At 35.4% G+C, this 22605-nt stretch overlaps 4 protein-coding genes across 8 annotated transcripts; 1 reads left to right on the forward strand and 3 right to left on the reverse strand.

Moving 5' to 3' along the window:
* Positions 1-83: 83 nt before the first annotated feature.
* LOC8268352 lies at positions 84-4523 on the reverse strand. Of its 4 annotated transcripts, none has more exons than XM_015716213.3 (6): positions 4202-4523; positions 4023-4081; positions 3598-3636; positions 1593-3488; positions 1217-1361; positions 84-843 (listed from the first exon to the last, which is right to left on the reverse strand). In XM_015716213.3, exons 4-6 carry the CDS (start codon positions 3483-3485, stop codon positions 209-211), a joined length of 2673 nt encoding a protein of 890 aa, XP_015571699.2. In that variant the 5' UTR covers positions 3486-3488; positions 3598-3636; positions 4023-4081; positions 4202-4523; the 3' UTR covers positions 84-208. The 4 variants fall into 4 exon arrangements, with proteins under 4 accessions (XP_015571699.2, XP_015571700.2, XP_025012231.2 ...); XM_015716214.3 differs by having other exon boundaries at positions 4023-4084; XM_025156463.2 differs by having other exon boundaries at positions 3598-3655; positions 4202-4522.
* Positions 4524-12535: 8012 nt separating this feature from the next.
* LOC8268351 (rho guanine nucleotide exchange factor 8) lies at positions 12536-15399 on the forward strand. Its single transcript, XM_048371989.1, has 7 exons — positions 12536-13080; positions 13177-13293; positions 13406-13557; positions 13672-13746; positions 13823-14095; positions 14190-14510; positions 14600-15399. The coding sequence occupies exons 1-7, from the start codon at positions 12789-12791 to the stop codon at positions 14996-14998; spliced, it is 1629 nt and encodes a 542-aa protein (XP_048227946.1). The 5' UTR covers positions 12536-12788; the 3' UTR covers positions 14999-15399.
* A 156-nt stretch (positions 15400-15555) lies between these two features.
* Positions 15556-19742, reverse strand: LOC8268349 (aspartate aminotransferase, cytoplasmic). The gene is made up of 12 exons (XM_048371990.1): positions 19519-19742; positions 19263-19334; positions 19084-19145; positions 18906-18989; positions 18679-18778; positions 18452-18572; positions 17972-18135; positions 17699-17836; positions 17236-17357; positions 16963-17057; positions 16398-16518; positions 15556-15918 (listed from the first exon to the last, which is right to left on the reverse strand). Exons 1-12 carry the CDS (start codon positions 19576-19578, stop codon positions 15834-15836), a joined length of 1224 nt encoding a protein of 407 aa, XP_048227947.1. The 5' UTR covers positions 19579-19742; the 3' UTR covers positions 15556-15833.
* A 726-nt stretch (positions 19743-20468) lies between these two features.
* Positions 20469-22317, reverse strand: LOC8268348 (probable protein ABIL5). 2 transcript variants are annotated; one of them, XM_048371991.1, is made up of 7 exons: positions 21974-22317; positions 21809-21891; positions 21550-21697; positions 21351-21450; positions 21012-21212; positions 20860-20924; positions 20469-20750 (listed from the first exon to the last, which is right to left on the reverse strand). In XM_048371991.1, the coding sequence occupies exons 1-7, from the start codon at positions 22052-22054 to the stop codon at positions 20652-20654; spliced, it is 777 nt and encodes a 258-aa protein (XP_048227948.1). In that variant the 5' UTR covers positions 22055-22317; the 3' UTR covers positions 20469-20651. The 2 variants fall into 2 exon arrangements, with proteins under 2 accessions (XP_048227948.1, XP_015571665.2); XM_015716179.3 differs by having other exon boundaries at positions 21012-21215; positions 21974-22315.
* Between the last annotated feature and the right edge of the window lie 288 nt (positions 22318-22605).

Consider the following 22605-nt stretch of genomic DNA (forward strand, 5'->3'; position numbering starts at 1 on the left):
ACGCGTGTTGTAAATCTGATCTTGAAGTAGTATGCCAGACTCTGCAAATCTCGAAAATGCAATAGTAACAGGAGGATACTAGGTGATCAGAAAATCCCATTTTCTGTTTTCTATTAACAAAAGGCTCTTATTTACAGAACAGTAGCTTCTCCTACGTCTGAAACCTGTATGTTAATACAAGCATAATATAGAATGGAAAAACAGAGCATTATGAGAACACTTCCCATATCAACTCACTTACAAGCGACTTCTCTAAATCATTCACCGTCTGCTCAACTTCCTCCGACGAGCATCCGCTCCTCCAACCCAGATCCCATATTCCATTCACCACTCCTTTGCACATCATATCTCTCTCTAGGGTTGCGTACAGGCTATCAGCATGAAGCTCGTCACAAGCAAGCTTATGGAAGCTTTTGAGAGTTTCAACTCCACTACAAACTTCCTCCACTAACTGATCCAAACATATATGAAATCTTGAATTTTCCATGCAAGATAATAGAGGATGCCTTGTTTTTGAATCTGGAAGGCTTCTACGTTCAATGTATTCATTTGCATAATCTAAAGAGAGTTTAACATCGATATCTCCCCCGTTATAGATGCCATATGTTGGTATGATCTTAGGATAACTCATATTTAGATGGAAGGCATCCTCTGCAAGATTCAGGAATGATGGACTAGTCGAAAGCAAATCTTTCAATTGGTTTCCTGTTTTGAAGATTGAACTCTCTGTTCTAATCTGAGTCATATGATCATCAGCTTCTTTGCAAGATTTGGAAGTCTTTTCACATACGGAGGCTGGCATAATATCGATGCAAAGAGAACTCTTGCTATCATCACAATGCTCTGCAAGAAAGAAAAAAAAGTTACGGCTAAAACAAGGTTGAAAAAAACAAAAAAAATTAAACATGTATACACAAATTATGTAAATAAGCTGATTCTTTCCTAATTTGAGAGGTAGGTATTGTATACAGCTATGTCAGTACTTGTTTGGAAGTTAATATACAAATGGTGCTTTTAGACGTCAGAGCCAGTGCAGATTCCTAATCCTACCAGCTAATATATGCTCATATTTCAAGGGTAAAAACAATGAACTTTTCAAACGAACATGATGAGTATTCACTCTTGCGATTAGTGATATGTACAAATTGTTCTGAGGAACACATGCAAAACCCACTTGCCTGATTAGCTAATACTTGTAACTTGAGAGGGAATTTACCTGCAGTTAGAAATTCAGAGGCATTGGCTTCCTCCGTCACAGATAGTAGATCTACAACAGTGGTGGTGGATTCTTTCTTTTGAGAGTGATTATTACATGATATATCTATCCTCTTCTCATCTTCTTTGCTTTCTAAATTATCAGTCTGCGGGAAAGATACACAGCATTACATCATTAGAAATTGAGGCTGGGTTACTTCACAACTTGATTAATGTTCTGAGGTTCACTTTTTCATGTTTGTTTTCTAATTCCTTCACTCTGCAACTTTATCGATGAAATTTAGAAATGCAGCAGCTGTATGCGGATTTAGACAAGCAAGAATTTCTGAAAAGAAATTAAGATAACTGCATGAAGAAGGATTATAAGAAAGACTTACAATTGGTTTAACTGATGTATGGTTTCTGGCTTGCTTGTCCTTCGGCTTCCGATTCTTAGAATTATGAATTATACTCTGTGTTACGTGCTTTGAGATGTTTTTTCGGGTGGAAGTACATTGCTGTAAAATATGATCATTTGTAGTAATTGATCCAATATCAGGTTTTCTCGGCCTTGTAGAGGTCAACTTCTCTTGATCTCTTGACACATTTTTAGTCCTTGCAGTCTCCTTCTCTACTGGCTTCCTACTATTGGCGTCTACCTTCTGCGCTTTATCCACTTTCGTATCTGTCGTCTCATTCTTTTGTTGTTGGTGAGTTGCAGGATTAGAGACTCCCATCTTAGAAGAGTTTTTCAATTTTTTCCTGACTTCCTTCTCTTCTGTCCGTTGGACTATATCTTTACAGTCCTTTATTCCTTCTTCATGAACATGTCTTTTCACCAGAGCCTTTTCTGCTTTCAGTTTTCTGTTCACCCTGTTCACATTCACAGCCGCTTCTTTCTGGTGGATAGTCCTGACTTCTTTGATTTCTTTCTCTTCTGGTATCATAACTTCCTCTATGTGATCCTTAGCTCCTTCTTGGATTACCCTTTCAATTGGAGGTTTTTCGGCTTCAGTTCTGCAATTCCTTTTACTTGAATTTGAAGTCACTCTTTTTTCATCTATTGATCTGGGAACAAGCTCTTCTTTCATTCTCATTTTTCTCAGCATCATTTTTCTGCTCAAGGCTCCCTGTTCCCAAACCATTGGAGGAGAAGCCTCTTCTGATACTGACTGGGAAACACGCATCGGCTTTATAAGTACAATTGGAGTAATATCATCAATAAACCTTTGTTGGTTTTGAAAATTACTGGATTGATGAGACTGAAACTTGCGCTCTTTGGTAGAACTTCCTTTCAGAAGCCCTTGAAATTGAACAGTTTCAAGAATTTCCTTCAGTGTCCGTTGCTCTGAATCTACCTTCTGTATTATGGATTGAGGATTCCTTAGCCTGGGCATGTCAATATCAAATACTGGCCTCTGTGGACTCATATTCTTCTCCATTTCTAACTGTTTCTGCGGAGATTGCAACATCGCTTTTGAGGGGATGTCTTCCAGGCCCATTAGCTTGGCAATCAAATTCGAAGTTTTCTCTTTCTTTGGTAAAGCAGTTTGTGATGAGGAGGAGGCAGTAGAATGATTATGGTCAGAGTGAACCACAGACAATTGGCTTGAGCTAGTGGAGAGAAAATGTGATATGGAGTCCATCTTTCTCTTATCAAATTTCTCTTGTCTAGATGTGTTTGAAAGTAAATTTTGCCTAGCAAGGCCATCTCTAATGGCATTCCTAAGCTCCTCAATGCAATCTCTCGAAGAACCATCAGCCGAAAGCCGTGGATTTTGAAATCCTTGCTGCTGGTTATGATCTCCAAATAGATGCGAATTCATTCTCTCGCTCCCCACTTCATCAATTCTGCCTCTTTCCACTTTCTCCTTTTGCTTTTTCTTCAAATGAGCCATATACTGTGAAGCTTCTTGCAACTTGCTAAGCATAGTTAGAGACTCTTGCAGGTCAAGAGCTCCTTTCAACAGATCTTTTGCAATATCTTTAGATTGGCCATCATAGTTCAGCCCTTTAGACCATGAATCAATCAAATGGTTCAGCTTCTGAGCTCCTCTGGACACTTCAAGTAGCTGAAACGAAGACGGACTATGATTATCTTCTGCATTCCCTTTAGGCACCATCTCTTCCTTCTTTCCCTTGTGTGCTAAAGATGTATTTGAGTTCTTTCGTGTTCTATGAGTTTTGATCTTATCCTCCTCGATTTTTTGTGAGACACTCTTAGATTTTCTAATTGTCCCACATTCTACAACTCCTTTTGGATCATCACATGTGACGAATGATCTGTACATATTCTATAAAAGAGAGGTTTTTGCATTGACAAAGTCAGATTCTAGTTCCGCTACTAATTTTCAGAGCCAAAAACGACAATAGCAAAAGAATCTCAAAAAAAAAAATACTCACATATTTTTGGATATTCTAATCAAACTTGTCAATGATTGCCTGCAGTTGAGTCGGCTTTCTATCAGTACAAAAAAACACAAGCAGTAATGAAGAATCAGTGGCAGCTATGATAATACAATAATCATGTCAATAAACAAGGGAAAAAAATCATTCTCCCTCTGAAATATTCAAACACGAAATTAACTACAGGATATAGAGATAAGTCCAAAAGAGCAAGTCCTCGTTCTTTAAATTTTTTTATGGAAAATGACCCTTGAAAGTATCTGAAGACTATTATATGTAGAAATAAAGTGATGGATTTGGACATCAAATGCTTAAACTTTTTATTTTCAATATTATTAAGATGCAGGCATAATCATCACGATCATCATTAACTAATCAACATTTAACACATACTAAACACCTGGAACATAAACAGGTACTACCTGCTGAAATTCTTTCCTGTCTCGTCTCAGAATTCATCAACCCAATTCTCCCTTGTCCACTACTTAATAAGAAGAAAGAACCCAGATGAGAAAAGACTGCATTTTTAATTACCAAACAAAACTCGAAGCAAGAACGATCAAGAATCATGAACATAGAAAGAGTCAAAAAAAGTTCTTACCTGCAAAACCAGCTATCAATTAAAGAATGATCAGATCCACTGAACTAAAAACCAATCGGTGCATTGACTTTATGATGAGCGTGCGAGTGTTTTTCAAAGCTGAGAAAATAAAGAGAGAGAGAGAGAGAGAGAGAGAGAGAAGTTTCAAGGCAAGGTAGCTTAGCTTGATATTGCTTTGGTTTAGTTTTGTTTTACATTTATTATTTGTTTTGTTTAATAATGGGACAATGAGATCAATGAAAGATTATAATGGGGTGCAATTTGGCTTCTTGTCGCAAGTGTAGTGTTGCAGAGAGAATCTTACTCTAAATACATGACGATATCAAGGAAAAGTTCACTCATTGAAAACATGGCACTGTTCTGTGATCTTGATGGGAAATGCCCACCTTATAAAAAAAATAAAAAAACTACCTTTTACTCATGGTACAAGCTTTTTTCATTTGCTTATTATTTTATAATCAACCTTTTCTTAATTTACACAATTATCATGCCAATTGCCAGTAGCAAATCTGTTAACTGAGAAGTTTCTGCCTTGGAAGATTGTAAAACATTACTATTCTATTGTCCACTTTACTTTCGCCTTTCACACTCCAATTAACTTCAGTAGAATTTGAATTTTGAAATTTTACTGAAAATAGGTACTTATTGCTACAGAATTATTAACTTCAAATTTGTTTAACCATAAGAAACACCTGAATTCTTTGTTTTGTAATCCAAGAAGGAATTGCAGTTTTCTTTAGACTGCCAGATGGGTAGGGCTCACAAGTCACAACCTAATCTTTACTGTCATGGAAAATTTATTTGGATTATAACCTGCATTATTGTTATTCAATTGTACTGGAAAGGAGCTTCTAATTTAAAATTAGAAGCTGCCTTTCTTTATAAAAAAAAAAATGGACATGATTTGTACAAAAATGGCAGAGTTCTTGTCTCTGCCTGGATTTTCCACCAGATATGTTTTACTACAAATGACCTGCACTTAACATTCATCAAATTGCTACTAGTACTAGCATATATGTGGATTCAGTTTCAATATTCACCCAGCAAAATATAGGGTCCATACCTGAAAAGAAAATCATAAAAAATTTATTGCAACTACCAGACATAATAACCATTTGAATTTTGAAAATGGAACCCTTTTAAGGGCCTAACAATTAGTATATCTCTAAATCTTGACTCACATATAGGTGTCACACTATTTTAAATGTACAAAGTTTTAAGGCAACATAACTATAATTAGAGATTGATGGTAACCACCAAACCAACACCCATAAGTCATTGCTTGGCTTAACCAGGTCAATCCAAAGCATTAAAGTTCAGATCACCAACTGTATTTTTCTCAAATCTGTGTATTGTCAATTCAAATTTTTACCTTTCCAACCCAGAGTGACCAATTGGGTCAGTGAAGGGTGGCATGAAATTTGCTAAAGTACTGAAATCACAGATTTAAATGCACTCACAGGAGTCTCGCAGTTCTTTGGGGTCCAACCATGTATAAATGAAATTAACTTCTCCACCTCTTCTTTAATTTTTACCTTTTTTGGAGGTAGACATAAATAATGTATGGTTTTGAAATTTCAAAACTTGCAATTATTCAAGTGTTGATACCATATTTAAGGCAGCCCTAAAGATAACACAATCAGAGCCATATGTATTGCAACACTTTTGTCAATTAAGCACTCAGTCAGTTTTTGTATGTGTATTTTTGCATCTCCTTATCCTTCTTTATGTGAATTCAACAACACTATAGTTTTTTTTATGCATAAATTTGATCCACCATCAATGGCATTCCTGTACTTTTCAAGCAATAACATAAAAAAGAGTATTTGCATTTATTTAACCACCAGTTACTACAAATCATAAAATTTATTTCATTTACTTTTAAATTGTTTTTCATCTAGAATTCTTGCAATGAGTTCGCATTTTATATAATTTGATTCTTGTAAGAATCTAGATGTTGTACCATAGTGACCCTAATGTCCAATGATATTTCTGGGGGATAGTAATGAATGATATCAAATCTAAATTCATCAACTTTTGTTATTTAATTATAAATCTGTCGATGTTTTTTCACTTTTTAAATTCTCTCTATGCATGAATGAAATGTAATTTAAAAAAGAAAAAAAATTATAGATAAAAAATTAATTTTAATTGTATTTGACAAATAAAATTTTTTAAGAGAGAAAGGAAATTAATTTCCCTTCATTTTCTTTGTAAAAATTGAAATTAATTACATCTTAATTTAAAATATAAAAAGTTTTAACTTATTGAAAAAAATAAAATATAATTAATTATTCTTTTTATCCTAATTATAATAAAAAACTTAAATCAATTAATTATTCTCCCCTTATTTTAATAAAAAAATTATATAGTTAAATACAATATGATATATTTTCTCTTTCCTTCTCTTCAACTTTTTTTCTTTTTTTTTTTCTTTTAAAATACCTTCATTTCTCCTCTCTTTTTTATTGCCATGCAACATATTGTAAGTGAAAAAGAAAATTGTTGGGCATGAACTAAATAATATTCACATTAAGGAATGTGGCAAGAGTAGCGAGCTATAAATATAAGTATGTTCTTTCTATTAGTCAGATTTTCATGTATAATTATGATCTATCAATTAACGTATTCTAGATTCACTTGTCCTCAAATTATAATCTTTCCCTCCAGTCTGTTTTCGAGTTGGGTTAGGGGAACATCAGAGCGATTGCCTTCGCAGATTCAAACGCACTCATAAGGCGCACAATAAGAGTAAGACCAATAGAGATTCTAGCTAGTTTACTTAGATGATGTTTCTTTCCTTTGGCTTTTAGTGGAAGTTGTAGATTTTGCTACAGTCTATTCTAGAAAGAAATAGATATTCTCCAACAATCTACCTTAATCTTACTTTTCACTTCATAAGGCCAGTGGAGAATATGTCTTATTAGATCGTCCAAGGGGAGAATTTCATAACGGGGGGGTGGGGGAGGGGGTGAATAGTAACTAGAGAAATCTACTAGGAAAGTGGAAGACACTTGTATTCTCATGGACTTAGTAAGTAGCTGGTTTATGGCTTTAATTAGCCTCCATATGACATATCCTGTCATTAGGTTTTCATTCCTTTATAGGATAGAAGGTGTCGTGCCAGATTTCATACTCTTAGTAGACTCAATCACACCCATTCTGTTCATAATAAGAAGGTTTGGGCTATGTGGAATTAGAGCCTTCTTCCTTTTGAGCTTTGGCTTAGAAGGGGAAGACCTCTTCATCCATTCTTGTATGGAATGATCACTGATCATCTTCGCAAGGGGATTAGACCAAAACTCATTCCTAATGAACTATTTGTCCATACTAGAATGAAAGATTTTCTTGAATGGTCTTCTCTCCAAGTATAGATGAAGATCTGGCTAAGGTACTATCATTAGTACTATACTATCGCCTTGTCTCTAGATGTTGGCATCAAGCAGTTCTTCTCCATTCTTGAAGTAAATTCTCCATGGAAGATTGTTAAGAAGGATCAAAATTTGCTTTGGTCTTTTATAGAAGATTTATGACACAGTGGCCGTGAAGGGAGTTTATTTTAGGTTACCTATACTTGAGTCAAGCTCACTTTCGACTAATGGAGGTTAGTTCAGGATAAGAAATTAGAATACCCAAAGACACCCACTCTCTACAAATATCCTCCCAAGGGTAAGAAGAAGAAGAAATAGATGGACCAGAATCAGATGTGTGAGTTACATAAGAGGATTTTGAAACTTCTTTTATTTCTGAGAATCTAATGTGGGAGGATATCTCAAGATAGAGCTCTTTCTTATGTAATAGGTCAGTTAAGAGTCAATTCTTTTACTCCTAGTATGTCAATTCTTTTACTCCTAGTATGAGAAGGTTACCCGCCTATTACGAAAATAAAATTACTAGTCTTTTTTTTAGAATATCTATTCTTAAATACCTATTCCTCATATGGAGTCTTGCTTTACTTTCACAATTACACCAGGTAGCGCTTATTCCCTTGAGCTTCTTAATAGGCGAGATTGCTATTGGACTCGCAGAAAGGTTATGTTTTCACGAGATTATTTTGAGGCATCCACCCGAAGAAATGGGTCAAACTCCACGAGTAGAAAGCATAGTTCTCGTTAAATACAGAAGTGGAGAACACAAACTTTCGAATGAGAGGGTATTTAAGAAAGAACTAAGAGAATGCGTTAGAAGCTATAGGAAAGCCCATATAATTTATTTTTCCCAAGAAGGGGCTATATCCAATAGAATTTTTTTTTCTCAAGATTTTTAAAAGTGACTGAATAAGCTACCATTTAATAATGAAGACCGAGAGTAGTAGCTGCCCTGAGAGATGAATAATAGACTTCTTCTCTCTTGTCGACTCGACCTTCAATTCAAAGGTCTGAAGTGAAGAGCAATTCGTTCCCTCATTCTTTCATAGTTAAAATCAAACCTTTAGTTTGAGCTTAGTCTCAATCTAGACCCTATATCGGTGCTTTCATTGCATTGAACTTGAAGTACCTACTGAAAAAGCTCTTTTCATTATGGCCAGTTTCCTAAGGTACTGGTTAAACATAGAGGATTTGAAAATAAGTTGACTCTCTTTGTCCTGGTAATCCAACGCTCGTCTACTGAGATGCTTCAGGTATTATATTACTAAAAAAGAAATAGGAAGTTTGCTCTTCCCCTGTTATATCTGCTGTTGAGAATCCTCGTATAATAAATAACAATAAGTAAGGAAGTCTTATCTTCTTCTCCCCCACTCGTCTCTTGTAAGAGATGGGCTTTCTAGAATCGAATGACAAAGCTAACTAAAAAAGACTAACTAACACTCTCCATCCTTTATTGTATTATATGCCTATCTTTTTCTTACTTGGACTAAAAAAATGCATTCTTCGAGATCCACATGGAGATCACACAGATTCAATACATGCTTCAGTATTGGACCAATCCTTTTTTAGTTTAAAATGATGTGGTGGCCAAGATATGGACCGCTTAAAGAAAGGATGCCTCTCATCAATTTAGTACATTATGGTTTTATTTGCCATCTTGGATGGCATTGCCTCAATGAAGGTAGAATGTATTTGTCTAAGGATGTCCAAAGATGTATCAGGATGGAGGCTTCGATGGGATTATTCCATCTTCTTCCACTTCTTTTTATCCACCATTTATCAACCATTCATTCCTTTGATTGACCAACATGAACATGCCGCACTAGATAAGTATGCAACAAATTTTTGAATAAATGAAAATATTGTAGTATAGTTACAGACAATAAACTAGCTATGACGTGAACTGCACTGTGCTCATCAAAGTGTAGGCCGCATCGTATTGAATGAAAAAATCCCATTCCCATTGAATCTGTGAGGAAGGTCCTGACCTTTTCTCTTCGAACAACTATTTTAGCTTTTACACTGGGGCTTTTTCAAAGTGTCTTCGGGCCACTCATTTTTATACCAAATCGGGTTTGTTGATGGAATCATAGTCGGGCCAGAACTCTTGATCTATCAATAAAGGGTGAGAACTCAATCAGGAAGGACTGCTAGTCATCACTGAGGGTATGACCAATGAACTGTTGCTGAGAGCGATAAACTGTCTGATTGAGAGAACAAAACCGCATTGTATGACTTTTCGTCGCACCGAATCTTTTTTCTATGCAAGTTGACGATCTATCTTTTTTAAAGCGAGATATAGGGGAAGACATAAGATCTTGTTTTGTCTCAGCTGCTCTACCCTAATCTCGACCCTTACCTTAGGCTTGGCACGGCAAGACACGTTGGACGAGAGACTGAGCACTAGGGATTTTTTAGGTAGAGGGATTGGTCAGAAAATCCTTTTTGACCAGTACATTAGAACCTAACAATCAAAGGGTATTTATAGCACCCCTGATTGAGACTATATCATTAACAGCCTTTAGGAAATCCGTTGAATAATTGCAAAAATCAGTGAGTTTTAGGGTATTAAAGTCCTAGTTTTGATAGAACCACACATGCAAGTTTCCCTGCATGTGGCTCGTCCGTAGATTCTACTTTATCGACGATGGTCTATCTCAAAACGGGATATGCAAAGGATTCCCTACTTTTGGATAGAGAGGAAGCGCTAAGGTCCATCCCCAATATTGATTTCTGTTCCGCCAACTGACCACTTCCAAGTAAGAGTGCAAGCCGACCATATTGTCTTTACTGCATAGGAACCTACATGTGAGCCTTTGCTCTATCTGCTTCTTACTCTTCCCAAGAATGAAATGAAGAATAAAAAAAATGATTATCTTATTGTCTATAGATAGATATAGAATATTATATATCTATTTTAAATTAGAATAATGCAATTCAAACGGGCGAAGGCTCTCTATTTGTTTACAATGCCGACTATTTGCCTTTCGGAAGACCCACTCACGATCTATTAAAGGGCAAGTAGTTTGATTGGCTCAAGTCCAATGCTTGAGTATGTGAAGTCCCCGGTTATTCAAAACCTTAGGGTGGAGTTGTATTATATATAATAATAGAAAGATGAAAGCAATTTTTTTAAATCTTGTGAAAACTGGTTGGGAACGGATTAAGTTCGACCCTATAGGAATAAGAATAGATGTTCCATGTTCAAGCGTATTTATGGGTAGTATAATTCCTGAAAAAAATGGGTTTGTACTAAGCAGCAAATATAAAGTCCAAAACAAAATATTAGATAGGTACAATAAATTTGGAAGTTTACTTAGGTGGATAGGAAATTGACAATCAGCAAGGGATGGAGTCTATGGATTTAAATGTCACCCGAAGAATTAATAATTAGAACATGTATCAGGAAATAATCATATTTTATTTTCTCTTTTAAATTTTACCTAATAAATTGATTATAAGATTGCTACCAAGTTTTGATAGTAATATCTAATATGAATTTATGGAGAGCTTGTTTGGAATTTTCTTATTAAAAAATATTTATCGAATAAATAATAAATTAATTAAAAAAAAAGAAGAAGCAATTCAACATAATCAATTAATAGAAAATCATAAAGCTATTTTTTCAATGGTCCACAACAATCTCAAATAGCCCCGAACCAATTGCCCAAGAGTCTTGTATAAATATTTGTAAGGGCCAAGACTTGGGTTTGGTCTTGCCCAAAAGTTTTGATTGAACTCTGCTCAACTAACTAAACCGATAGACCATTGTATGAACCAGAGAGCCCATAGATCTCTAAATTCCAAGCCCAATAAAATAAAATCTAAAAGACAAGTTAATTTTCTATTTTTTTTTTCTCTCCAAGTTATTTAAGTTGTCCTTAGTTTTTTTTTTTTTTTTTTTTTAATACTGTTCTTAGTTAATTAGTTAAAATGGGATGAGCTAATAATCGTGCCTATCCATTTTTTTAATTGAGATAATAGTGGTGCCAATTTAAAATTTAGGATTATGAGTTCAGAGAATTATCCACATGCCCAATAAATATTAGTTCTTTTCAGAATAAATATTAGTTCAATGGGTAGCACTTGACTTGAATTATTGGTCCATTTCAAGGAATTTGAAACATGAAACAGAGACAGCAACGGTTACATTACTAAGGGAAAAAAAAAAAGAGATTTATTTTCTACATTTACAATAAAAATAATAAATTTTCATTAATATCGTCAATCATAAATGAAAACCACTCTAATTTTTAAAGTAAAAATACTAAATTTGATTTTTTATTTTATTTTATCTGGGTTAATCTATTAAAAGTGAATTCGTTATTTTTTGCTTCCATTCATATCCCAAATTCATACAAGCAAATTAGTCTATCATTTTTTAAGAATATTATATTTCCCACATTCAACATCCAAAGACTAATGGGCTTTATTTTTATTGATTTCAACCCTTGAAATCAGTAAGATAATAAACATGAATAAAACGAAATACTAACTAAATATCCCTAAATTTTGTTCTTACACCATAACTATAACACATAATAAAATTGGACAGAACAGTGATGCTATATCTGATTCTAGAGAATGACCCTAACAAAAAACCTTGTACAAGTTTTTGTGCTAATGAGGCGCGGAACCATAAACAAACTCCAAATCTAAAATTCCCATGATATAAGCCGTAATGGAATCACAATTTAGATAATTACCTGCACTTGCCTAAAATTGTAACCCTTGCAAGCGGGATTCCTATATCCGCTAATGCTATAAGTAGAAAAACACAGACAATGAGTTCGTTATTTCTGACTGTCTTAGAAACATTGACCTCTTCAACCATCCTTTTCTTCGACAGACTAGACTTTGTCCTTTTTAAGTTTTGCAGTTAAGCAGTTCTGTTTTGTAGTTGTTTACATATTGTACCCACCCGATAAAGACTTTTTATTTATCATTCATGCAACCCACTTTCTAAAAGGTGTACTTGAAGAAAAGGAATAATACTAATTCTTGCAAATTCAAGAAAATTCTGATCATCCATCTCTAGCTGAGATATTTTGGAGAAGGGTTAGTGTTTTTTTCTTTTTTTCTCTCCCAAAAGAAAAGGAGAGAAAAAAAAAAAGGAAGAAAGATAGCCCTTTGCTTAGCAACTTCACTAAAGCTTTGATATATGTATTGCCAATGATTTGTTGCATATAAAGAGAGAAGAAGAAGAAGAGATTTGTTTAATGATGGTGCGAGCATTAGAACGTGAACAAAGCATGCAAAAATCGAAATCCTTCCATTTAAGAAAAATGTTTGATATTCCAGGAAAACATATCCAGAGTTTGATTCTTGACAATGGAAATGATGGAGTTGTGAGTAGTAATATTAGTGTTGATGAAAGGACGCAATCAAGAAATGGTTTGCCTAAGGTAGGAGAACGCCTTGTTGATTCCCAGTATATTGGAAGTCCTCTTAATCGTCCCCGTCCTGATGCAGCAGCTAAATCACCAAGCCCCCGAGACAAGGCTCCCTCAGGTAAATCATACAATTGGTGTCTTCAAATTCTGAAATAATCATTTCGAAGAGATGAAGATGACATTAATCGCCATCCTGAATGTGTTTTTGTTGCAGACATAGATATGATGAAGGAAAAGTTTGCAAAGTTGCTTTTGGGTGAAGATATGTCGGGTGGTGGGAAAGGTGTTTCCTCAGCCTTGGCTTTGTCAAATGCAATCACAAATCTTGCTGGTAATTTTTGATTCTATCTCTTCAAACTGTCAATGTCAGGATCATGTAATTAAATTACAGCAATCCTGACTTCTCTTTTAAATGCCTCCAATTTGGTTCTCGAAAATTGCAGCATCTGTTTTTGGAGAACAAAAGAGATTAGAGCCCATGTCCCCAGAGACAAAAATAAGGTGGAGAAAAGAAATCGATTGGCTTTTATCAGTAACCGATCACATTGTTGAGTTTGTTCCATCACAACAATCTAATAATGGAATCAATATGGAGGTGACAAGCCTTAAAACATAATTAATTACCTCATGTTTGTTATGTTCTAAATACTCATAATTTTAGATGATCCTCAGCTAAATGTTACCTTGATATTTTATTCTGCTTTGATAGATCATGACAACACGACAAAGAAGTGATCTGCTCATGAACATTCCCGCTCTACGCAAGCTTGATACCATCCTCATTGTACGTGTCTAGATTCTGTTGCCTTTTATTGTATGGTTAAAGTTGAGCAAGTTTCTGATCCCATGGTAATGAACAGGACCAACTAGATCAATTTGGAAATCAGAATGAATTCTGGTATGTGTCCAAGGATAGCGATGAATCAGAGCAAGAAACCCCACCAAGAAATGATGACAAATGGTGGATTCCCACCGTTAAGGTTCCTCCAGAGGGGCTATCAGAGGTGACACGAAGATGGATCCAATTCCAGAAGGACTCTGTTAATCAAGTACTTAAAGCAGCCATGGCAATAAATGCTCAGGTGCTATCAGAAATGGAGATTCCTGAAAACTACATTGAATCCCTTCCCAAGGTATATATTATGAGTGCAAATTCAATAATTTGCTTTGAGAAACTTTAACTGCTTTATCTTTTTCAATTAATTTTTCTCCCAATCTTGTTGATAGAATGGAAAAACAAGCCTTGGAGATTCAATCTACAAAAGCATAACAGTAGAGTATTTTGATCCTGAGCAATTCCTGTCAACCATGGACTTGTCAACCGAGCACAAAGTGCTTGATCTCAAGAATAGGATTGAGGCGTCTATTGTGATTTGGCAGAGAAAGATGAACCAAAAGGATGGAAAGTCTTCTTGGGGATCAGGTGTGAGCTTAGAGAAGAGAGAACTCTTTGAAGAGAGAGCAGAAACCATCTTACTCATTCTCAAACAGCGATTCCCTGGACTTCCACAATCTGCACTAGATATAAGCAAGATCCAATACAACAAGGTATGTACGAACAAGAAAAACAAACAATGCCTCTTCTAAAACTTTCAGAATTTGTGAAAATTAATAACATGTTGCTTTATTTTGTGCAGGATGTAGGACAGGCTATTCTAGAAAGCTACTCAAGAATAATAGAAAGCTTGGCATTCACAGTTCTGTCTAGGATTGAAGATGTTCTGTACGCGGACTCCTTAACGCAAACCCCAAAATCAGAATCAGATGAGAAGTCGGAGAATGAGAAAGGAGATGAAGACAGTGACAAGTGGGGCGCTAGCGAGACACTAACACCAACATCAATGACACTCTCAGATTTCATGGGATGGAACGTGGACAAGGGAGAGAACAACTCTAAGAGATACAATGCAGACTGCCTCTTCAAGGGTGATCACGAAAAGATCATGCTCAAACCTATTATGACCATGAAGAAATTTTCCTACTTAGAGAAACTTGAGAATTTGAGTGGATTAAGAAGTCCAACGGCTCGACATTAATATCAAAAGAAGACGAGGCAAACAAAGAATATGAAAAGATGGAAATCCAAAAAGGACCGGAACAGGAAGATAAACATAGAGAAATGGTAGTTTAGAGAGCTTGATTTATCAAATGTAGATAACAAACAACCCTTTAGGAGTCTGTTTTAGTAACTTACTAGTTGTTATATTGTTCTTCCTCGCAACTGCAGCAGTATAGGGAAGTTCCAGTATGTTAACTATTGAGTTCTATGCATTTGACACCTGCTTTCTGGATTTGTTAAGACCAAACCTTGTGACATATCCAATTTTAGATTCTTCCTTCCACGCTTTATCTTGGGTTGATTTGGTCATGCAAATTGCAATGTTTGAACAAAAATGAAGCCAACCATCCATATGCCTTAGCATGGGATTGGATATAACTTTTCCATGATTGTTATGTAGGACTTGGCATCTGTAAATAAGATGCGAGTTACAAGTTGAATGCAATTACATAATCATAATAACTAGAAGAACACATCTCACTATCCGTATTATTACATAGAAAAATTAAACATAAGAAAAGGGGCAGATAAATATACATAGAGAGAAAATAATCCTTTCTTTATATAAGAAGAATCTGGCGATTGATTCAATAACTACAATAAGACATAGAAAGATCACATGGTCCTTGTTTTACTCGATAAGCATGCTACTCTTGAATCTCGGGCAGAATGAAAGATGCAACATCACAATACAAAATGCCAAAACTATCCCAAATTCAAAAATGCATATTCTGATCAAGTATGAAAAGTTGGGAAAAACTCTGAAGTACTGCCCATTGTCAGAAACTCTTAACTATGTAAATCTAGTGATCTTAACCAAATCGAGTAACTGCAGCATGTATAGCATCTGCAAGATGAGGGACTGTTTTAGAACTAAGACCTGCCATGCTAATCCTCCTACAGAGAAAAAGAAAGAACGAAAATCATTAGCTTTAACAATGAACAGGTAAATATGTGAAACAATGGAATTGGGGAACTATACGACAAAGATAACCCATTATCCTTTGCAATGCACCAATCCTTCTATAATGCAGAGAATATGCACAATGTGTCATAGAATTACAGGGAGAAAATGCGGAAAATCTATCATAGGAAAGGACTTCACCATTTTGGACCAATATGCTTAATAATTGTTATTTTGCACAAATATGCTTCTCAAAAACTTGGCTACAAGCAAGGGGCAGAGGACAGGAATTCATCATCTTGGGCCAATATGCTAAACAACTACAAAGGCCAACTATAATTATAGCTGTTAAATAGTATGCAGTAAAACTGTAAAAGTGTTTCCACAGTGACACAAATTCAAAAAAAATCGGAAAACCTTAATCATAAACCCCTTTAAGTAATCCACAGGGAAAGAAAAAACAATTTCTTACCCATCGGCTGTCATGTAAATGTGATACTCTTTGGTCATGAATGCAACTTGTTCAGAGTTCAGCCCAGTGAAAGTAAACATTCCAATCTGCTTGATAATGTGACTCCAATCACCTGGAGTGCCTGCAGATAAGGGAAAGAGAGTTTAGGTAAGATCTTACCAAATACCAAAAATATGAGCTAGAACACACCACCAATAGCAAACATTTTAAGCTAAAAAAATATAAATGCTTATCTATTTTTCTATTAAAAATAAAATGACTATTCAGCCAACACAGGCTGATGGAAAGTGTATTTTTTTGTTATAATAAGTTCTTTTGAGGCATAATTGCCACAATCACACTTGCGTACGATTTATCTCCCAAGTGTTTTCCCAGTATAAAGTGTCTGAAAATGTTTATTAGCTTGGAATTTGAAAATAAACAGTTCTATAATTTGAGTGGAAAAGTGCAGAAAGGTATCACATGTCAATGGACTCAACCCACCTTGGGACTTGATACCAATGTCAACACAAAAACAAGCGTGACAGGTACGAAAGCATAAATGAAAAGGTCACAAAAAAAATACCTCTAGCAGATAAAGCATCAAATAGTTTCTGGCGCATGCTAATAATTCGGTCAGCCATTGCTTTCAGCTCTACAGTCCATTCATTATACATATCCCTGGAATACAGCAAGATAATGGCATAGATCATTGTACTTTGCACCATAGTTATGCATTTTCTTATTATGTCAGCATCCCATTATTGATATCAAACTCTCATATGAACTACTAAATAATGGAAACACTTCCATTTGTTCATATCTATGTCATGGCTTGTAATCTTAACAGAGTTGATACCTGTCTTTAAGAATGGTGGCCACAATAGATGCACCATGAATAGGCGGATTAGAATACATGGGCCTGATCACAAGTTTCAATTGACTCTCAACCCTACTTGCCACATCTGCTGTCTTGCAGACCTGTACAAATGAAGAGAGAACCCATCAGAATTCAGAAGCCATGAGAGGTCCAGATTTTTATAGCCGGAAAAAGTTTTAGTTCAATACAAAAACAGAAGTCTGAACTTAATTTGAAGAGCTTAATTGGATAGCTATAAAACTTAATGAATCAACAGCCATGAGAGGTCATGATTTTATAGCCGGAAAAAGTTTTGGTTCAACACAAAAAAAGGTCTGAACTTAATTTGAAGAGCTTAATTGGATAGTTATAAACCTTAATGAATCAACAGGCCTTCAATTATTCAATATTTACTAGCTTAACTAAGCTTATATAAAAATTTCAAAACTTGAGAATGCCTTACAATGCTGAGGGCCCCAACACGTTCCCCATAGAGTCCCATATTTTTTGCATAACTCTGTGCCACAAGACATTCACCACCATCTGCAACAAACATGCGAACAGGTTGTGCATCTGCGTCCAGGCTGCCACTTGCAAAACCCTGTAAGGTATACGAGTTTGTTGGTCAGCCATGCTACAATCTACCTATCAGCATTCATAAAACTTTATCACAGATTGATGATCATGCAGTATCCTATGCTATCCACTTTCCTAGTGACATGAGCTTTCTTATTACCTGATAAGCACTGTCAAAGAAAGGCAAAAAAGCTTTTGATCTTATCAACTGTCTGATCTGCTCCCACTGCTCAGTAGTTGGGTCAACCCCAGTTGGATTATGTGCACATGCATGGAGAAGCACTACAGATCCTGCAGGTGCAGCTCCAAGATCCTCTAGCAAGCCTATACCATATATATGGTTAAAGTTCATACTAGTATTACCTCATTAATCAGCATCAACATAAGCAAATTAATCAGAATTCATTGAACAAACAAATATCTATGTCCTGGTATGGGTGCCAAAAGTTTACAAGAACTTAAATTAGAAGGATATAAGATTAAAATAATACCTCTGAGAGGTAATAACAAGCATATATTTACTGCAATACTGTAACAGATGATTTCGAAGGAACAATAATACTATGAATTGCAATAATAGATAGTAAAGTCGAATGGTAAAGCTAAAATAGTGTATTTCCACGTCATAGAGTGCACAAACCTTGGAAGTCCAGCCTGCGTGTTGCTGGATCATAGTAGCGATATGTCTTTACAGATAAACCTGCTAGAGTGAATATTTTGGGATGATTTCCCCATGTTGGCTGTGGAATGTATATTGTCAGCTGCCAAACAAGATAGATGAGTCAGTCACAATATGACTTCAAATACTTGTGAGTTATGATCCTAATAAAGGCAAAAACAAACATATATGTAAGATAGGGTCCTCACTTGGTGGTAATGCCTTGCAAGAAACTCGCCACCAACCCTAAGAGAACCAGTGCCAGACAAGCATTGGACAGTAGCCACTCTGTTCTCTTGTACGGCCGGGCTGTCGCAAAACCAACCAAAGAAACTACAATAAGCTATTGAAAAAGAAAAGTCCTGAGAGCAACTCTTCACACAAATTACAAAATCCAAAAAGCAACAAAGACAACCAAAGTAAAAATACTAATTACCTATCAGCACCTAAGATAAGCTTAGCGCTCAGTTTATTGAAATCAGCAAGTCCAACAATGGGAAGATACTCTTTGATCCGAGACCTGAAGGATAAAAAAACAGAAAACGTATTAATTAGAGGGCCGAACAATTTAAACTAGAGAATAATACTGAGTGACAAAGTGAACAAGAACTTACGGGTCATTTACTAGCATCTGTTCAGCTTCTCTCACTACATTCAAAACGAGAGGCTTCCCCTCCTATCACACCACCAGTTTTCCAATTAAAAAAAAATAAGAAAAGCTTCCATCTTTTTCTCAATCATATCAATGAAGCATTGAACTTTTTCTTTTCTGGAATATGAGTGAGAAAAATACCTCAGTTCTATAAGCACCAACCCCCAAATTTAACTTGTTAGGGCTGGTATCCTTGTTATAAGCAACAGTAACCTGTTTATCGACAACATAAACCAAATTTTTAGTCATTATACAAATACACATGCTTCATTTCTAGTGATCATACTTAAAAGGGTGACCTTTTTCAGAACCAAAACATGCTTTGGATTTGATAATATCACGATCAAACAATAAAAAGAAAAAAGAAGGAAAGAAAGAAAAAAGATCAAGCTGGTACCCCAAGAATAGGATCTTCAGGAGCTTGAACAACGTTGCCAAAAACAGAAGCAGAAGCCATTTAATTGATCTGACTTTGAAGCTAAATGAGTTTTGACAAAAGAAGATTGGCACTTATAAAAAGATCAAAGATGCACTTTTTCTTGTTTTTTAATAACAATGGGCGCTGTTGAAAGTGAGAATCTGTGTAACACTTCCAACTGTGGGCGGTATTTTCGCATTTTCGTGTTTTTACTTTACGCCCTTTACCTGCACGTGTTCCCTGGTGTAATGCTTACGATGTCCAGCATTAACTGAAAATAAACCTGCCACCAGCCACCCCTGTCGTTTTGGGAAGATGGGCCGAGGCTCTCTCACTGTTTAGGCCCATTTTTATACACGGGATGGAAAGGGCTGATTTTGGGCTCAAATGCAGTTCTTTTATTTTCAATTATATGATAAATTCAAAGTTTTTAAGAATTCAACTGTTTTTCTTTTGATTCATGAAGACTAATGGGTTATGGACACATAATAAAGTGTATAAATATTTGTAGAAATTGAAGGGAATGACTTAAATATTAAATTATAATTCATAAAGAGTCAAATCTACTCAGGATATTTAAAGCTACTTATTTGCTCTCACTTTTCGCTAGACTCTGTATTATAGTAGTTTTAGCTTTTGTAAGTTACCATATCAGTTGTATTGTAATAATTTTCAATTTCTAAATTTTATAAGTGAAAAAATTGGCAAATAACTTTTATCATTAGAGACTCAATAACAGAAATATGAATCATTCAATACTGAATTAACAGGTCTAGCTTTGCTTATCTTACAACATGTGTACCTTGTAAATATAGGCATAAGAGGGTTTAATTTCCAATAGAACATTTTCTTTTTCAACTTCTTCAGTGGATAACCTTTGGCATAAAGCATGATCCTATGATTTTAATTCCAAATAGGGTATCTCAATATGAAAGGAAAATTCCCAATGTGTTACTAGAAATGCTGTTTGTGAACCTCACATAATTATCACTTGGAACTAGTACTCAACTCAACAACATACAAATCTGCAACTTGTTTCTGGATACAATCATCACTGTCCAATAGATGGCTCGGTAAGCAGAAGAAAATGTACATGGGTTTTTCAAATAATTCTATGTTGTTCGTTTGATTCTTCGAATGAGCGATAAGATTTCATTACTGTGTACTGATTTTCTGAATAAGCTGTAGCGTCCATGCTTCTGAGAAATTTGCTGCACCCACCAAGACATCAACACGAAGACCAATATATTTAAGTTTATACTAAATTGAAAGTGAGATTAGATTATTAGTAAAACAACCATGCATATTTTGACAGCTCACCTGAAAATGAAAAGTGGGATTTAGGTCTTTAGATAGTATTGAAACGCCGTCGCGAACAGGCAACACTACATACAGAAAGAGTAATGAGATTGACATCAAATATTATTAGATCAAACATGAATACACATTTTGTTAGTGGAGGTATATGGTACCTAAAGCTGAACTGGAGTCATCTTTATCAATAGTTTTAGTGGATGAATTCCTAGAAAAAGATGATTTTTGAGTGCATGTATACAAGAAAAGTGGCAAGTCCGCTGCTTCAAATCCACGTTTATCTATTATATTTTCACAAGCTACAGAACTGGGTTCCATTTTTTTCACATCTTCATTTGACTTGCCCACACTTATGATCGCTGCTGCTCCAAAAAAAAAAAGAAAGACAAATTTTGAACCTTGTCAAGCCCTTTCTTTTCTTTTGGAAACAAAAGGCAAGAACAGACTGTTAATTCTTAATTGAACAGAAGAAAAGTAATGGATATAAAAGAGGTTACGTTTTGATAAGTAGCGGCGATGAAATTTTGGCATATTCGGATGCCATCTTACTCTGGTTAGAGCAACCTTGTGAGCATATTTTTCGCATGAAAGAAGCCTCTACAAGAATATTAGAGAGCATGTTAAATGAAATTTTAATGCTCACAGTAACAATTTATAATGCAAAAATAGAAGAGCTAGGAATTAGATGGTACTTACTTGCTTTAGGGTATCAATCCTAAGTTCAGCCTCAGAAAACTCATTAGTATTAGAAATGCTGCGATTTAGATTAGCAGAGACGCATCCGAGATGATCAACAACAGCAACCACAGCTCTGCATACGTATTCTTTTGTGCTGTCCACAACCCTGCAAAAATATAATTTCTGGCATAAGTTAGCCTAATTAGTGCCTTGAAGGATGACACTTTGACACACCACATCATATAACATTTCCAAGACACAAGTAAACGGGACTTGCATTTTCTTCTCTTTGGCATTCAAGAATGTTGATTCACAGTAATCTGCTGCATAGTGCAGCTGTGAACGCAAGTCTCTAAGTTCCTACAGACACAGAAAGAACACACAAATAAAAAAGCTAAGTCCGAGAAGGAACAACATAAAAGAAACCAATAGATGTAAGTACTTGAAGCGACTTGTCGAAACGCATAACGTTTTCAGATTCATTTTCTGAATTTTTACAGGGCGATGCTCTTGCTATCTGCATCTTCTTTCTCTTGGTTTTGAAATTAAGGCTGAAGAAGATGTAACAATTTAAAAATTGGAAAGAAAAGGAAGGAACAAAGAAAGAAAGAAAGAAAGAAAGAAAAGAAAAACAGTGCAAGGATAGTGTGAACTAGCTAGCTAGTTAAACTAGTGGTGGATGCTAGTTTTGTCTGTGCGGAGACACAGACAGAAGGAGAGAGTAGTGGTAACTGGAGGCTCGTGATAATCCCATTATGGAGCAGTGAATGAAACCAGCAAAAAGGCAAAAATATCATTAAAGAGAGATTCTTTACAGCATGTATAAAAGATGCAAAACATGACAAAACAACATTGCTATCCCGTGAGCTTTTGTTCCTCTCTTTCTTCTTGTTTTTTTTTTGAAAAAAGTGCAGGCACTGACTGACAGGATCATCCATTGGCTCACATTTTATCATCAGTTAGATTTGTTCAAGAGTTTGTTAATCAACTTAGAAGATGACACCTGTTAAAAATTTCTTCACTGGATTAAAAATCGACGGATGCTAACTTAGGTTCGTGAATCAGTTTAGGTTG

Source organism: Ricinus communis, chromosome 3 (genome assembly GCF_019578655.1).
Source record: "Ricinus communis isolate WT05 ecotype wild-type chromosome 3, ASM1957865v1, whole genome shotgun sequence".
Classification (NCBI taxonomy): Eukaryota; Viridiplantae; Streptophyta; class Magnoliopsida; order Malpighiales; family Euphorbiaceae; genus Ricinus; species Ricinus communis.

Coding starts and splice junctions, on each gene's coding strand:
- LOC8268352 (XM_015716213.3), bottom strand. CDS start 3,485: ATGTACAGATCATTCGTCACATGTGATGATCCAAAAGGAGTTGTAGAA. Junction 1,362..1,592: donor ATACATCAGTTAAACCAATT/GTAAGTCTTTCT, acceptor TCTTTCCCGCAG/ACTGATAATTTAGAAAGCAA. Junction 844..1,216: donor CTCTGAATTTCTAACTGCAG/GTAAATTCCCTC, acceptor TCTTTCTTGCAG/AGCATTGTGATGATAGCAAG.
- LOC8268351 (XM_048371989.1), top strand. CDS start 12,789: ATGATGGTGCGAGCATTAGAACGTGAACAAAGCATGCAAAAATCGAAA. Junction 13,081..13,176: donor CCGAGACAAGGCTCCCTCAG/GTAAATCATACA, acceptor TTTTTGTTGCAG/ACATAGATATGATGAAGGAA. Junction 14,511..14,599: donor GCAAGATCCAATACAACAAG/GTATGTACGAAC, acceptor TATTTTGTGCAG/GATGTAGGACAGGCTATTCT.
- LOC8268349 (XM_048371990.1), bottom strand. CDS start 19,578: ATGGCTTCTGCTTCTGTTTTTGGCAACGTTGTTCAAGCTCCTGAAGAT. Junction 19,146..19,262: donor TTGGTGCTTATAGAACTGAG/GTATTTTTCTCA, acceptor GTGGTGTGATAG/GAGGGGAAGCCTCTCGTTTT. Junction 18,779..18,905: donor CTTATCTTAGGTGCTGATAG/GTAATTAGTATT, acceptor GTTTTGCGACAG/CCCGGCCGTACAAGAGAACA.
- LOC8268348 (XM_015716179.3), bottom strand. CDS start 22,054: ATGCAGATAGCAAGAGCATCGCCCTGTAAAAATTCAGAAAATGAATCT. Junction 21,892..21,973: donor GTTTCGACAAGTCGCTTCAA/GTACTTACATCT, acceptor CTGTGTCTGTAG/GAACTTAGAGACTTGCGTTC. Junction 21,216..21,350: donor TCGCCGCTACTTATCAAAAC/GTAACCTCTTTT, acceptor TTTTTGGAGCAG/CAGCGATCATAAGTGTGGGC.